At 43.0% G+C, this 15,848-nt stretch overlaps 1 protein-coding gene across 1 annotated transcript in view; it reads right to left on the reverse strand.

The window, feature by feature from the left end:
* The window catches only part of LOC103303160 (putative adhesion G protein-coupled receptor E4P), a 62,457-nt gene that overhangs the window by 25,152 nt on the left and 21,457 nt on the right, over positions 1-15,848 (reverse strand). Inside the window, exons 4-11 of the mRNA XM_054718353.1 lie at positions 12,723-12,836; positions 10,801-10,923; positions 7,751-7,903; positions 5,510-5,550; positions 4,738-4,873; positions 4,107-4,219; positions 3,774-3,953; positions 2,636-2,803 (exon numbers count right to left, since the gene is read on the reverse strand). Coding sequence (XP_054574328.1) covers positions 2,636-2,803; positions 3,774-3,953; positions 4,107-4,219; positions 4,738-4,873; positions 5,510-5,550; positions 7,751-7,903; positions 10,801-10,923; positions 12,723-12,836 — 1,028 coding nt within the window. The remainder of the gene's footprint in view (positions 1-2,635; positions 2,804-3,773; positions 3,954-4,106; positions 4,220-4,737; positions 4,874-5,509; positions 5,551-7,750; positions 7,904-10,800; positions 10,924-12,722; positions 12,837-15,848) is intronic.

The following is a 15,848-nucleotide window of genomic DNA, read 5'->3' on the forward strand; positions in this document are numbered from 1 at the left end:
GCTGATTGATGTTTCTCTCTCATTGATGTTTCTAACTGTCTATCCTTCTCCCTTCCTCTCTGCAAAAAATCAATAAAATATGTATTAAAAAATAATAATAATATGCTGTTGATTCTTCTGGTCTATTTTTTTATTTCAGTTATTGTAGTCTTTATTTTTGACTGGTTCTTTTTTTATAGCTTCTATTTCTGTTTTTATGCTTACTATCTCTTTGTGGAAGTTTTCACTAAGTTCTTTGACCATCTTTATAACCAATGTTTTGAACTCTGCTTGGTAGATTGCTTGCCTCAATTGTATTTAATTATTTTTCCTGGAAATTTCTCCTGTTCTTTCATGTTTTTTGTCTTCTCCCTTTGACTGCCTGAGTCTGTTTCTATGTATTAAGTAGATCTGCTACATATCCAAGTCTTGGCAAAATGGCCTTATGTAGTCGGTGTCCTGTGGGGCCCAATGATGCAGTCTCTTTGTTCACCTGAGCCAGGTGCTCCAGGAGTGTCCCTTATGTGGATTGTGTGTGCTCTCCTATTGAAGTTGAGCCTTGATTGTTGTTGAAATGTCAGTGGGTGAATTGACTTTCAGGCTCACTGGCTGTGAGGATTGGCCACAACCACAGCACATGAGCTGCTCTCTAGGGGCTGACCCCAAGGAGTAGGATTTTCCCCAGCAGATCCTGGTGCCTGCTGAGACCATCTTTGGGTGTGCCACTTATGGAGCTAATTAATGTGGTCTGAAGCTAGCCACTAGGTGTGTTGGTTCTGGAGCCCGTTGGAAGAAGCTCTGGTGCAGACCAATGTCAGATGCTGCCTATGATTGGCCTAAGGCTTCCTATTAGGAGCTACAAAGTGATTGTGGTTGGTAGCTTCCTGTGTTAAGTCTGGATGCACATGAAAAAGATCACACTGAGAACCGAGGCCAGCTTCCACCAGTACCAGACCTGGGGCAGGTCATCAAAAGTCACAAAGACCTGCCACCACCTGCTGGCTGCCCATAAGGCTCAGCCACTGAAAGAGCCTCAGGTAGTACTTGAGTTGGGTGAGATAGGGTCTCAGGGAGTCCCCAGGTTGAGGCAAGTGGAGTTCACCAGGCAAATGCAGGTTCAGGTTCAGATATGTTGGAGTAAGCTCAACACAGGGACAATGGCTGTCATCCCTCCAGCTCTGACTCTGAAGCCACATAACTCAGTTTCTCTCTGTATGTATCTGGTGGCCCTCGGCCAGAGGTCAAGATGAGTGCCCACAAGTGAGATTTTGTGGGTCCTTAAAGAGGACACCTAGGTTTCAAGCAACCTCCTGTCTGACCTGTACAGACAGAATCCTACTGATTTTCACAGCCTGATGTTTCTTTCATGGGCTTATCTTCCCAGCACTGGTGCTCTGGGCTGGGAAGCCCAGCATTGGGTTGAGACCCCTCACTCCTCAGTGAGGGCATCAGCAGCTGAGATATCCTATGGATTCTCACCACCACACATGGGTTTGGGGCCAGTCCACTTTATGTCTTTGTCCCTCCTACTTGCCTCAATTTGGCTTCTTCTTTATATCTTTAATTATAGGACTTCTGTTTAGCTAGTCTTCAGATGGTCCTCCAGGTTGATTGTTCTATAATTTAGTTGTAATTTTGATGTGCTTATAGAAGGTGGTGAGCACAGCCTCCATCTACTCCACCATCTTGAATGAAACTCTACACTGCTTCTTAATTTAAATAAATTAAAATGAAATAAAATTTAAAATTTGGTTCTTCAGTCACACTAGCCACATTTCACATACTCAATAGCTACATGTGGCTGGTGATCCTATTGAGAAACACAGCACTCAGAAGTAGTTTCCATGAACGTTAGTATTTCTTTGTCTGTCTTGTTCCAGTGCCTATAACAGCATCTGATGCATAGCAGGCAATCATATGTGAACTTGGCAAATGAAAAAATGAGGCCATTTTATTAATTATGCAATAAAATGATTGTCATACAGTAAATATTCAATAAATGGAAGCTAAAAAAAATAGGGGAAGAAGATAGGTAAATTTCTTTAAACCTGAATTATCCTAGATATGGGTGGAAATTCAAGGGGCTTTACTTTTTTGTTGGTGACAGTCAGTTGTCTTCTTCTGGTCTGACCATGAAGGTTTAGATATAACTCTCTCTTGCAGAGGAACAGATGTGTGTTTTTTTATCCCAGATCGGCTTGGGCCTTTCCACCAAAGGAGCTGACAACCCAACTTCCCAAAGTCTGAGGGCTTCCTCCACTAAGTTGAATTCACTCTGTCATGCCCATGGAAAGTGTCGGAGAATTATTGTCTCCTGGATGTAGCTTTCAACTAACAGCTGAAGGGAGGTGCTGTATAAATACCCCAGCTTTCTCACATTCAGTTAGAATGAACTACACTGACTTCCAGAGTCCTCCAGAGGGACATAAACTCCAATTATCCACAGTGGCTTGATAGTGCTCTCTGTGTGGCTTCTGTCCTTTATCCCATTTCACTTCCTCAGTCCCCTGCAGGTACTTTCTGGAACTACCTCTCAAGTAAGTTACTTCTGCTTGACTCCACATCTTAAGAGTCTTTTTATAAGACCTGGAGCAGATGACCTCCCAGGTTCCTGGACACACTCAGATTCACAGAAAGAGACCATGAATCTTGGTACCTGAGGAACAAGAGCCATGAGGACAGCAAAGCTGGAAAGGTGGAAGCACTTGCATTTGGTGTAAGAATCATTGCTGCTCACATGAGTGCAGCCCTCCGTCGACCAGCTGCCTCCCTCCTCTGATCCTTCCCAGTACACACACAGATGTTTTCTTCTCGCACCACCAGGCTGGAAAGAGAATAGCATAAAGTGGCTCTCTTTCTGGTTTTACTGTTTTAACTTCATAGGTTGATCAAGGATTCACTGGGTTGGAAACTGGATGTGAAAGCCCCATCATCTAGAACCCATGTGGTGAAGAGTTTTATACTACACGTGTGTGAACTTTATTCTCATTGATTCTGCCCTGCTCTGGTCATCTCAGAGCCCTGGGAATTGACCCTAATCTACTTTCCCAGATTGCCTGTCATTGGTAGGACCAATGAGGGGAACTAGTGAGAGATCATTAGATGAGAGCTAAAGAAGCCCAGGTATTTCTTCTATACTTCTTTCTCCAGCAGGGCAATCCCTCCTCCATGCCTCCAGCCTTCACTGGGCTCAATAATGCTCATCCCCCCATTGCCTTTTTAGGCATAATCCTTCCTATATAATAAAAGGTTAATATGCAAATCAACCGAATGGCTGAACAACTGGTCGCTATGACGTGCACTGACCACCAGGGGGCAGATGCTCAACACAGGAGCTGCCCCCAGTGGTCAGTGTGCTCCTACAGGGGGAGAGCCACTCAGCCAGAAGCTCCCGAGCCAGGCTCACAGCTGGCAAGTGCAGTGGTGGTGGCGGGAGCCTCTCCCACCTCTGCAGCAGTGCTAAGGATGTCTGACTGACAGCTTAAGCCCGCTCCCCACGGAGAGCGGGCCTAAGCCATCAGTTGGACATCCCCCAAGAGCTCCTGGGCTGCGAGAGGGTGCAGGCCCGGCTGAGGGACACCCCCCCCCACACACACACACACACACACACAAGTGCAAGAATTTTGTGCACCGGGCCTCTAGTGTGATAATAAAAGCTTCTCTGGAGGCCTCAATATTTATTGTCACTTCTCTGAACCCTGTATGATCAGAGTTGGATTAGGTTACCTGCCAGGATCCTGATAAGACACCCATTTAAGGTAACACATAGAGAACCAACCCTGGGTTTTGCTCACCTGAGAGTGTTTGAAGGTCAGGAACACAGGTTTAGACAGATAAACTTTTTTCTTTACACCAATGGTGCCACTCACAACATGAGAGTTCAGTTTTATGTCCAGTGTTCCTCTTCTATCACTGAAAAAGGATCCGTTCAGAATATCCCCAAGAGACTGGTAAGTGATAAATGCAACTTTACTCTCTGAGAAAACAGAAGAGAAATCTCTTTATAGGGGGCTTATAGTCTGGTGAATTGGAATAAAAAACTGTAAGTCACCACATCTTGGCCCAGTCACCTAGAAATGAGACAACAGGCCTAGAATCTGAAGGCCAAGGGACTCCATCTTAGACACAGTACCTCTTGTGGTTCCTTTGAAAGCATCATTGCAGTCGATATCCATTGTGTTATTTCCAGCTTCCAGAACAGTCTTCTTGTTTGTGTCATTGCACCTCTTGGTTTCATAGACTGGAAACATTAAGAAAGTGAGTCCTGCTTGGCTCATTTCTCATGCCTAAGGAACTGAAGAACCCCCTCTGTGAAAGATCCCTTACTGGTGATTTCATTTTCTGCATACTGGGTAGACCAGATGGTACTCCCTTCCACTTCTCTGGCTGTTGGGAATTAAATGGTCAAAACTGCCTGAGAAACACACACTACCCAACCAACTCAGAGCTGAAACTAGGGCAGGCAAGCTCAACCTCTATGGTCGAATATTTAAAGGCAAAAGCAATACTGAAGAACTTAGTGTGTGTGTGTGTGGGCGGGGGGGGGGGGGGGGGTGGGGGAGGCAGGAAAACTTAAGTTTTTAGCAAAAGAAGCTTAGCATCTAAGATTTCCAAGGAAATAGTCCCTGGAGAAGACCTTCTGCATTTGGGAAGAATCCCTTGAGTGAACTCTCTCCATGACATATAAACATAAAGTCTGACAAAATATCCCTTCCGCCCCGCCACCCCCCCATAAGAAAAATGCTCAGTGTTTCTTACCTATATCAAGCACAGAATTTTCATACTTTCCTGGAGAAGCAAAACTCTCATTCCATATGGTCAATTCTATGTTTTGAAGTAGTTGGGTCGCCTTTTTTGCAATGTACTCTTTGCTTTCATTTTTCTTTAGAATTGTCTTTCAAAGAAATAAAGCTAGTTAGGTAGACTCTTACATAAACTTAAAAAAAACAGGAATGTACATAAGTGTGGTTGGGTGAGCCCAGAAGACAATAACATTTATTAAGATGTAGCTAGGCTCTGTCCTGTCAACCTGATATGACTTTTCTTGTTTATCACTGGCAGCCCTGTGAAGAGTGTATCCTTAGCTTCATTGTATTTTTGAGAACATGAAAGCTTAAAAATGAGGTATCTGGAACCTACAAAGAGTTTCTTATGGAGGAAGATAGGGAATGGGAGGTGGTGAGGGGATGAAATGAGGCTCTAGATGTTTGCTGCAGATCTTCGAATGACACCTTTGCCAGGGTTTCTCAATCTTCTCAATTGACATTTGAGACCAGATAATAATTGTGGGAGGATATCCTGGGCATTATTAGATGTTTAGCAACATCCCTGATCTCCACTTACTAAATGCCAGTAACACCATAGTTGTGCCAACCAAAAATGTCCCCAGATTTGTCCCCCTGGGACAAAGGACAAAATCACTCCTGTGCTGCATCTTAAAAGTCATAGGGAAGCTGTGGCAGCATTTGACCAGAAGAATGACATGGGAGACTAATTAGCTGTTTCCCAAACCTAGCTTCACCTTACTCACCCAAATGGTCTGTGATGGCTGTGTCTTCACACCAGTGTCCTCTGGGAAAGAAAAGTAGCCATTGAATCAAATATGGGAGATAAAACACCCTGGCTCACATCCCTTCTTCCAAGCACCCTCAAGTTGGGTCCTTCCTTGATGCTTCTACATCCTATCCTAGTTTCCCGCTAAGAAGCCCCAAATGCCTTCTACAGTAAAATAAAAAGAGAATTAGGATGGGGCTTCCAGTTCAATCACTCAGTCCATAGTATTTATTGGGCAATTACTGAAAGCCAGGCACAGTGTTAAACCTGATGGATAGAGGTCGACATAGTGGCAAAGGGAATTCCCTTCTAGAATTTGCAGGCTGCCTATAATGGCAAACAATTAATTGATTACAAGGGTCCAAGATGTTAACAAATAGAACGAGATGACTTGGGAGTATACAGAAGAGGCCCCAGAATATCAAGGGTTCAGAGAAAGCTTCCCCAAGGAATGGATGTTAATTGAATTAATAATATAGAAACATATATTATTATAATATTAATAATATTAATAATACTTGCCCTTGTCTACACAGCATGGTATATAAAGTGGCTTCATACACATTAGCTCATTTAAAGGAACTCAAAAGGTTCTAGAACAGAGTTATGTAGCATAGCAGCTAATATTAATTGAGCCTTCCCAGGTGCACGAAATATTTTACATGCCTTAATAATGATAGGTAAAGTGTATTCATTTCCTAGGGCTGCTGTAACAAAATACTACAAACTGGGTGGCTTAACACAGTGGAAATTTACTATCTCATGGTTCTGAAAGATGAAAGTCCAAATCAAGATGTCAGCAGGGCTGTGGTCCCTCTGAAGGTTTTAAGATATATTCTTTGCTGTTTCTAGCTTCCAATGGTTGCCAGCAATCATTGCTGTCCCTTGGTCTATGGCAGCCTAACTCCAATCTATGCTTCCATCATTACATGATCTTCCAAATTCCCTCTTATAATGGCACCAATCATATTGGATTTAGGGCCCACCCTAATCTAGAATGATCTCATTCTGATTAAGACCCTATTCCCAAATAAGATCACATTCATAGTTTCCGTGAGTGGACACGAATTTGGGGGAAGGTATTTCACCCAGTACGTGAGGTAAGAAGTCTCTGAAATGATGTCTGCCTCACATTCCTTTATTCACATCCTGCTGTGTGAATTCACTCCTTCCCCCGACTCAACTCAGAGACTCATTTCTAATGAACAGAATACAGCAAAAGGGAAAAGATGTCACTTCTGAGGTTAGGTTATAAAGGGCTAGGATTTCTGTTTTGTTCACACTCTCTTCCTGGCTATTCTCATGTGCTTGTTGTAATAAAGCAAGCTAGAGAGGCCAATACAGCTAAGAACAGAGGGCGAGCTCAGAAAGACCATGAGGCCCTCAGTCCAATCATTTTCAAAGAACTGAATCAGCCAGGAATTGTGTGAGTGAGCTTGGAAGCAGACAAACCTTCAGATAAGATTGCATCCCCGACCAATACTTTGATTGTAATCGTGAGAGACCTAGAAGCAGAGGACCAGGTAAGGCACGCTTCAATTCCTGCCCTACACAGTCCAGGAGCCAATAGATATGTGTTGTTTTAAGCCACTAACATTGGGGTCATTTGTTACTCAGCATCACATAACTAGTATAGTAGATGCTACTCCTATTCTTCCCACTTACAGACGAGGCATAAAGAAGTTAGTCATTCCCCAAAAGTAAGCAGTAGTGTAAGAAGTCAAATCCAATCTAACTCAAAATTTGGAATTACACCAGGACTTCAAATATAAGGCAATAGGTTGTGGATAGTGAGGGCCAGGGTTTTTTGTTGTTGCTGTTGTTGAAGAAAGAAATTACAAATAAGGAAAGAAAGAAAGCTAGATCAAGCCCTGGGGTCCCACTGGGATTGGAGCTATCAGTATGAACTCATGGATTTTAGTATATAGACAGATAAAATGAGTGAGAGAGAGAAACAAGTAGAGAAGTCCAGTAGAAAATTAGAGGTATCAATTTGGAAGCCTGGGAAAGAGACATACATTTGTAAGGCAGTGATGTAGAGATGATGATTGGTATCATGGGCTTAAACCAGATCTCCTGGGAAAAGATTACAACGATGGGTTGAAGGACAAGGGCCAGGATAGATCTCTGCTATCTTACCCTGGCCTGACATTGGTGGAACTCTCAAAGCCTTCCTCGCCCCTCCTTGTTCATGTTGGAGAGCACTGGAGGTTCTTACCATAACAATCTGCATAGTTCAATTTAGTAAACCTAGCCACCCAGTTGAAAATAGGAAGATTTGGGACACAGCTGCAGTAGTAACTTCCAATTTCATTTCTGCAATATGATTTCTGCTTGCACTTTGCCAGCCCGGTCTTACACTCATCAATATCTGTGAATCAAGAGAAAAATACCATTTTTCATTCTTATAAAACTATACTATTTTCCCTTTCCCCTTGGAATCTCTACTACCCAGTATCATTCATAAATGGACATCTATTCTCACATAAAATGGCTTCATATTATAAAGATGACAATTGTCCTTAAGTTAATTTACAAATAAAATATGATCCCAATAAAAAATATCTACAAGTATTTTATGGAATGAGATGAATTGCTACTATCATGCAAGAATAGCCAGAAAAACTGAGATAGGGATTGGCCTTCCAAAGATATCAAAACATACTACAAAGTCAGCGCCCTGTGCAGTGTGTTCACTGGTTAGAGCGTTTGCCCACGGGTTCAAGTCTGGTCAAGGGCATGTATCTGGGTTGCAGGTTCGATCCCCAGCCCCAGTCAAGGCACATGCAGGAGGCAACCAATCAATGTCTCTCACTCCCTTTCTCTATTTGTCTCCCTTTCCCTCCACACTCTCTCTAAAAAAAAAAAATATCCTCAGTAAAAATTAACACAAAAACAAAATAACAATGAGATACTGGTGCATGAAGAGACAGACTAGTAGAAGAGACTAAAGGTCCAGAAATAGACCTAAATATATTTGGGGCTTTAGAACCTGATAATCATTACATGTCAAATCATTAGACAACACATTCTGCTGAGCCAGTGGGAAGACAGGCGCTCTCAGGCATTGCTGGTGAGAATGCAAATTGGTACAGCCTTTCTGAAATTAAATTTGGAATATCTAATCAAGCTGCATATGGATTTAGCTGTTGACTCAGCCATCTCACTTCTAGGACTGTACCCTAAAGACATACTTCCACAAATATTAGAACAGCCTAAACATCAAAACAATTTAAATGCCCATGCTCAGGAGAGAGTTGAATAAACTATGGTTCGTCCCAAAGCTATAAAAAAAGAAAATGGGGAAGATCTCTATGAACTGATTTGGAGTAAATTCTAGGATACATTTAAGCTAAAAAAGCAAAGTGCAAAAGGGCATCTATGGTGTCCTATCGAAGTGTCTTGGTCCCAGAAGACAAGGAACTCTGGGGATCTTTCACAGGTTACACAAGACCAAGGATCACGGAAATCAAAGCCAATGTGGGATTCTGAAATGGCTCCTGGAACAGAAAAAGGCTGGGGCGGGGGGCCGGGGGAGGGGAGGGACATTAGGGGAAGAACTAAAGAAACTTGAAAAAAGTCTGTATTTAGTTAATATCATTGCCTGGTTTTGATCATTGTACTGTGGTCATGTCCTTGGTTAACCTCAGGGGAACTGGGAGAAGGAAATACAGAATTAACTGAGCTGTTTTGGCAATATTGATTTAGGTCTAAAACCATTTCAAAACAAAAAGTTTAAAAAGAAGAAGAAGAAGGTATATCCAGTATTGTGGTTCCACTCATAGGAGTACCCTAAGAGGAAACAAATTAACAGACACAAAAAGTAGATGGTGGAAGCCAGCGGCTGGAGGAGGGGATGAGGAGTTAGTATTTAATGGGAACAGAGTTTCAGTTTGGGAAAATGAGAAAGTTCTGTGGATGGATGGTGACAGTAGCTGCACAACACTGTGAATGTACTTAATGACACCAAAAGATACATCTAAAAATGGTTAAAAAAATCAATTTTGTGTTGTGTATATTTTGCCACAATAAAATAAAACAAATTCTAGTCCACCATTGTATGCTTCACCTTCTTCATTGACACTAATTCCATGCATAAGATGTTCAGTTCCACCAATCAGATATTCAGGAGTGCTATTTTTCTTTGGTATTCAAATGGACCTTTAGAATTTGTGGAAATGAAAAAGAATTTTGGCTGGAGCAGATGGGTGTAGTGAGAAGTGAAATTGGAACACTAAGCTGGGGCCAGATCATGGTAGGTAGTGAGTGCCAAGATACTGATTGATTGATTTATTTGTTCTGTTGGTCAATGTTTTTATTGAACATCTGCTATGTGACAACACTATTCTCTGTCCTAGGCATACCACAATGAACAACACAGAGATGATCCCTCCCCTTGTAAAGTTCTCCAGTAAACCAACATATAAAAACACCAATGCTGAGCTTCAAGAGTCCAGGGTCCTGGGAATGCTACCTTTCTCTAAAGAAAAACCAAGGATTATCAAGCTAGCTTCAGAATGACAGCAGGAGGGTGCATAAGGATAGGGACTTCTTTAAGGACTCTGGGACTATCCTATATAATAAAGAGGTAATATGCAAATTGACCATCACTCCAACAATAAGATGGCCACCCCCATGTGGTCAAAGATGGCCACCCCCATGTGGATACAAGATGGCCGCCACAAGATGGCTGGCAGGGAAGGGCAGTTGTGGGTAAACAGGCCAGCAGGGGAGGGCAGTTGGGAGGGACCAGGCCTGCAAGGGAGGGCAGTTGGGGGCGATCAGGCCTGCAGGGGATGGCAGTTAGTGGTGACCAGGTTGGCAGGGGAGGGCAGTTAGGGGTGACCAGGCTGGTAGGAGAGTGCAGTTAGGGGCAATCGGGCTGGCAGGGGAGCAGTTGGGCATCTATCAGGCTGGTAGGGGAGTAGTTAGGGGTGATCAGGCTGGCAGGCAGAAGTAGTTAGGGGTAATCAGGCAGGCAGGCAGGTGAGCGGTTGGGAGCCAGCAGTCCTGGATTGTGAGAGGGATGTCCGACTGCTCATTTAGGCCCGTCGGACATCCCTCAAGGGGTCCCAGATTGGAGAGGGTGCAAGTTGGGCTTAGGGACACACACACCTCCCCACCCCCCCATGCACCATGGTATAAGAATATTGTTGCATCTTTGTAGCACTAGCATCCCTACATAACTCAGATAACTCAGGGAATGGGGTATAGAAGGCTGTCCCTGCCCCCTTCCAAATGCCAAGATGAATGTGGATTGCATCCTACCTTCACATTTCTCATAAAATCCAGTGAAGTACCTCCTCCCAGACCTGGACTGATATCCATCTTTGCAAGCACAATGGGTTCTGTTGGAGCAGCTGGCATTTTCAGGGCATGTATGACAGGAAGCTGCAGAGAACACAAGACCCTTTAATTCATTTGTTTACTCATTTACTCAAGAAATATTCAGTGAGCACCTAGGATTACAGACTCTGGTCAAAAGAATGTCCTCCTGGGAATAGCTCTGTTGGCATCCTTTCTGCACCCATCCCACAACAGAACATACATGCTCACAGTGCCCAAACCACCTCCCACCTCTGCCACCAACACTTTTTTGACAGTAGAACTTCTCCAGCACCTGTGTTTCTTTACCTGGGGCTATCTTTGGCTCCCATAGTCCTCTTTGCTCTCCACGTGACAGTAGCAATGCTTTCTCCCCACAGAAGCAGCTCTCTCAATCAATGGCTGACAAAAGTCAGTGCATTGAAATAAAACCAGTTATCTTATTATCAAAAATAAACAGAGAGTAGGAGGTGGCAAAATTGTAATCCTATTGCATTGCTGCTGGGAATGGTGCAGTAAAATGGTGCAGCTCTTGTGGAAAACAGTTTGGCAATTTCTAAACTAAAAATTATAATTTCTGTCCTGGCTGGTGTTTCTCAGTGGTTAGAGCATCAGCCTGTGCACCAGAGGGTCTTGGGCTCCATTCCCAGTCAAAGGGGGATACCTGGGTAGCAGTTTTGATCCCCAGCCCCAGTAGGGGTTGTGCGGGAGGCAACCAGTCCATGTGTCTCTCACATTGATGTTTCTCTCTCTCTCTCTGCTCCTTCCTCCCTCCCTTTCACACTCTCAAAAAAAAAAAAAAAAAATCAATGGAAAAATTTCTTCAGGTGAGGATTAACAAAAAGCAAAAACAAAAAAAATTACAATTCCCATATGACCTAGCAATTTCATTCATGGGCTTATAGCCAAAAGAACTGAAAGCAGGGTCTTCAAGAGATATTTGTTTACCCATGTTCACAGCAGCACTATTCACAGCAGCCAAAAGATGGAAGCCACCCAAGTGCCCATTAATGGATGAATGGATAAACGAAATGTGGTCCATCACATAAAAGAATATTATCCAGCTTTTAGAAAAAGAAATTCCAACACAGGCTACAATATGGATGAACTCTGGAGACATTGTGATAAGTAAATAAGCTCATCACAAAAGGACAAATGCTATATGGTTCCATGCGTAAAGTCACTAGGAGTCAAATTCATAGAGCCAATAGAATGGAGGGTGCCAGGGGCTGGGGGAAGGGGAATAGGGGATTAATGTTTAATTGGGGGAGAGAGCCTTGAGGTTCATGTTTCTTACTACGTCCCACAGTCCCCATGGGATCAAGCTCCAGTTGCCCACATGTAACTTGCTGTATAATGGACCCTATATTGGCTCCTTGCCTTCTAACCTGACTTCTCACTCCCAAATGTTGCTTCCTAGGATACTTGCTCAGGATTTGCTTTTGGGGGGGCCTGACACAAGACATGGGGCAAAGGCAACACTATCTCCCAAAATTATTTGGGACACAGGCTTTTGGGGAAAAAAAGGACAAAATCCAACATCCACCAGCTGTGTGACCTTGAGTCAACTACTTCTCTAGAGGGCCATTGGTCAAGTAGGGATAATGTCAAAACCATCTTTGCAGGAATGTCATGAGAATTGAATCAGTTGGAGCATGCAATTTGCTTAGCATTGAGCCTGGTGCAATACAAGAGCTAAATAAAGGGGTGACAATGGTGATAGTGGAGGAGTGGGAGCTCCAAGGAAAGGGCAGAAGGCATCAGGGATTAATATTCTCTCTCAATGAAAGGACACCTTCCTTCCTCTGGAGTTAGGTTGGAGACTCCAATTTCCTTTCCCTGGCCTTTGACAATCACAGACTCACCTCCAGAATTCTCCACTTCTGATCCTGACAGAGTTAGCAGGACACTGAGGCCTAGAGTAGAGAGAAGGGGATAGTTCAGTTGGGGGATGCTCTGGGGCTCTGCTTGGCTGAGGTCTAGGTGAGTTTGGGGTTTCATTTGACATTATTCACTTTACCGTAGACTCTTTCAGGAAAACTATAAACCCAATGAAAGGCATCATTTATTACTGCAGTATGAGAGGTACATCTGATTGCAGCTGTACAAGTTTGACACCCCATTGTAATGTGCACTGGGGGGGGGAGAGTCCATACCATCAAGCAATCCATGGGTACCAACTGGTGTTTTATGATTCAACTCAATTCTGCCACTGTCTATCCAGAGACATCCACAGATTAAGGGCTATCGATTGGACATTCCAATGACCCCCTCCTTGGGTTTGATTCATTTGCTAGAGTGACTCACAGAACTCAGAGAAACATTTTACTTACTAGATCACTGGTTTATTGTAAGAGGATACAACTCAGGAACAGCCAGATGGAAGAGCTTCATAGGACCAGGTATGGGGAAGGGGTACTAAGCTCCCATGTCCTCTCTGGGCACCATTCCGGAAGCTCTCCGAAACTCATCCTTTTGGGTTTTTACAGAGGCTTCATTACATAGGCATGATTGACTAGCTAATTGGTCATTGATGACTGATTCAAACTCCAGCCCTTCTCCATCCCTGGAAATCAGGGGGTGAAACCATGAGTTCCATGGCCAAAATGGTGGTGTAGGTAAAGGCAGTACTCATCTCCTCCCCCGACCACATTAAAATTACAATTAAACTACAGAGCAACCATCATTGAGAAATATCAGATGTCTAGCTGATCAGAAGTCCTGCAACTAAGGACATAAAAGATAAGCTACATCGACACTGGTGGTGGTGTTGGGGGGGAGGGGGGGGGCGGAGACACCAAACAGGCTGGTCCCCACATGTGGTGGTTAAAAATAGACTTTAAAACAAAAGACAAAGAAGGACCCAGCAATTGCATTTTGGGGTATTTATTCAAAGAAACCCCAAACCACTAAATTGAAAAGACATATGCACCCGTATGTTCATTGCAGCATTATTTACAATAGCCAAGATATGAAAGCAACCTAAGTGTCCATCAATAGATGAAGAAATGGTGCATATATACAATGAAGTATGTATGACTCAGTCATAAAAAACAAAAACTTGTCACCTGCAACAAAATGGATGAACCTAGAGGGTATTGTCCTGAGTGAAATAATTCAGCAGTGAAAGACAAATGACGTATGACTTCACTTATATGTGAAATCTAAAAAACAAAATAGAAACAAACAGGTACAGAGAACAGTTTGATGATGGCTAGAAAGGTGTGAAAGACTGATGAAAAAGGTGAAGGGATTAAGAAGTACAAATTGATAGTTACAAAATAGTCATGGGGATATAAAATACAGCGTAGGGAATATAGTCAATAATATTATAATAACTATGCATGGAAGGAACCTGCAACTGAGGTACGTGCCCTTGACCAGAATCAAACCCGGGACCCTTCGGTTTGCAGACCGACGCTCTATCCACTGAGTCAAACCAGCTAGGGTGGTCCACTCAATTTTAAAAGGCAAAGAGAAAACAGGTGAAGTTAATTTCAATAATATATTTTATTTAACCAGCTATAGCCAAAATGTTATTTTAACACACAATCACTATGAAACAGATTATTCGTAAAGTATTTCACATTCTTTACTGTATGTATTAAGTCTTTGAAATTCAGTATGCATTTGGACTGGACTTATTTCGAGTGCTCAGTAGCGACATGTGGCTGTGGCTATGGTACTGGATAGCCCAGTTTTAACCTCTTAATAACCAGTGTATTCTCTGGAATACGGAGAGTCTGAAATAGCATAGACTGTAAGAATCCCAGGAGTCCAAGACTGTGGCCAATTTGGAACAAATCAGGATGTTTTCAGGGTGATCTATTTTGAGGATGACCTAAAAATGTCTACCATATGACTAGACCAAATGTCTACATATTGAAGCTGGAGATGAACTCAGAAATGCAGACAACTTTGCCACAAATGTATGAATAGCACTCCCCCATGGTGGGTGGGCTGAATAACCAGCACTGGGAAAAGGCTTTGCCCTTATCCCTCTCACTGCGAGCAGGCTGAGTTGGAATCCTTTGCTAAATTCTGGACGCAGCTGCTTTCATGGCCAACATCAGCCCTAAAAGGTTTAAGTGGGACAAATAAAATCCAGGTAACTTGGATTTGTAGCATATGGAAGGGGGAGGAGCAAGGGTTAGTTGGATTATCACAGAACAAGACAAGTCCCCTGGACAAGAGATGGTCAACACCTGCTCCTCCTACCTCCTCTGCTCTATATCACTAGTATTGACAAAAACATAATATTTAAGGATTCATACTGATAGGGGTAGAAGGGCAGAATAAAAATCATTGTTTGTTTTTGTTTTGTTTTCCATTCTTTTCTTCCTTTCTCTTACCTTCCCCTTCCTTTTTACTAACAGAATACTTAATTGATTAGTTAGCTATATATGTTTAACCATATGTTCTGGCTAAGATTTGTTACAGTTCTCAGTTGACCAGGGAAGAACAAAGAGACTTTTAACTCAGCCCTGAACTTCCATCCCTGGCCACCAGGAATGTAGAGAGCTATGGAGTAGGTCTCAGAAACAATGGGATGACGCACACCTGATCTCCGCTTGCCCAGTTTCAAAATGCTGGCCATCCTGTTCTGGGGACCAGTAAGGAAGACATTCATCAAGACCTGTTGTAGTAATATAAACAAATGTTTAAAAATGTCTAAAAAGGTTTTAGAATGTTTGAGTTAACCTTCCTGAAACTTAAAGCGTGATATTGAGGACACATACCCCACTACCCTGAACGTGTGTATCCCATAGATAAGGATTTGAACTTGGATTACTGACTTAGAGTGACTTGCTATGATAGACCTATGTTCACATAGCTATGTCAGGGGCACAGTGCTAATCAGCAATTACACAGGTGAACCATGTAAGACATTACTGAGAAGGCCAGCCAGCCAAGAAGACAGGGAGCTCACAAGCACCCAAAACCTGTTCTGTGGAAGGTGCAGGAGACAGGATTATAAAGGGGGATGGGCT

The sequence above is a fragment of the Eptesicus fuscus genome, chromosome 6 (genome assembly GCF_027574615.1).
Source record: "Eptesicus fuscus isolate TK198812 chromosome 6, DD_ASM_mEF_20220401, whole genome shotgun sequence".
In the NCBI taxonomy this organism is placed as follows: domain Eukaryota; kingdom Metazoa; phylum Chordata; class Mammalia; order Chiroptera; family Vespertilionidae; genus Eptesicus; species Eptesicus fuscus.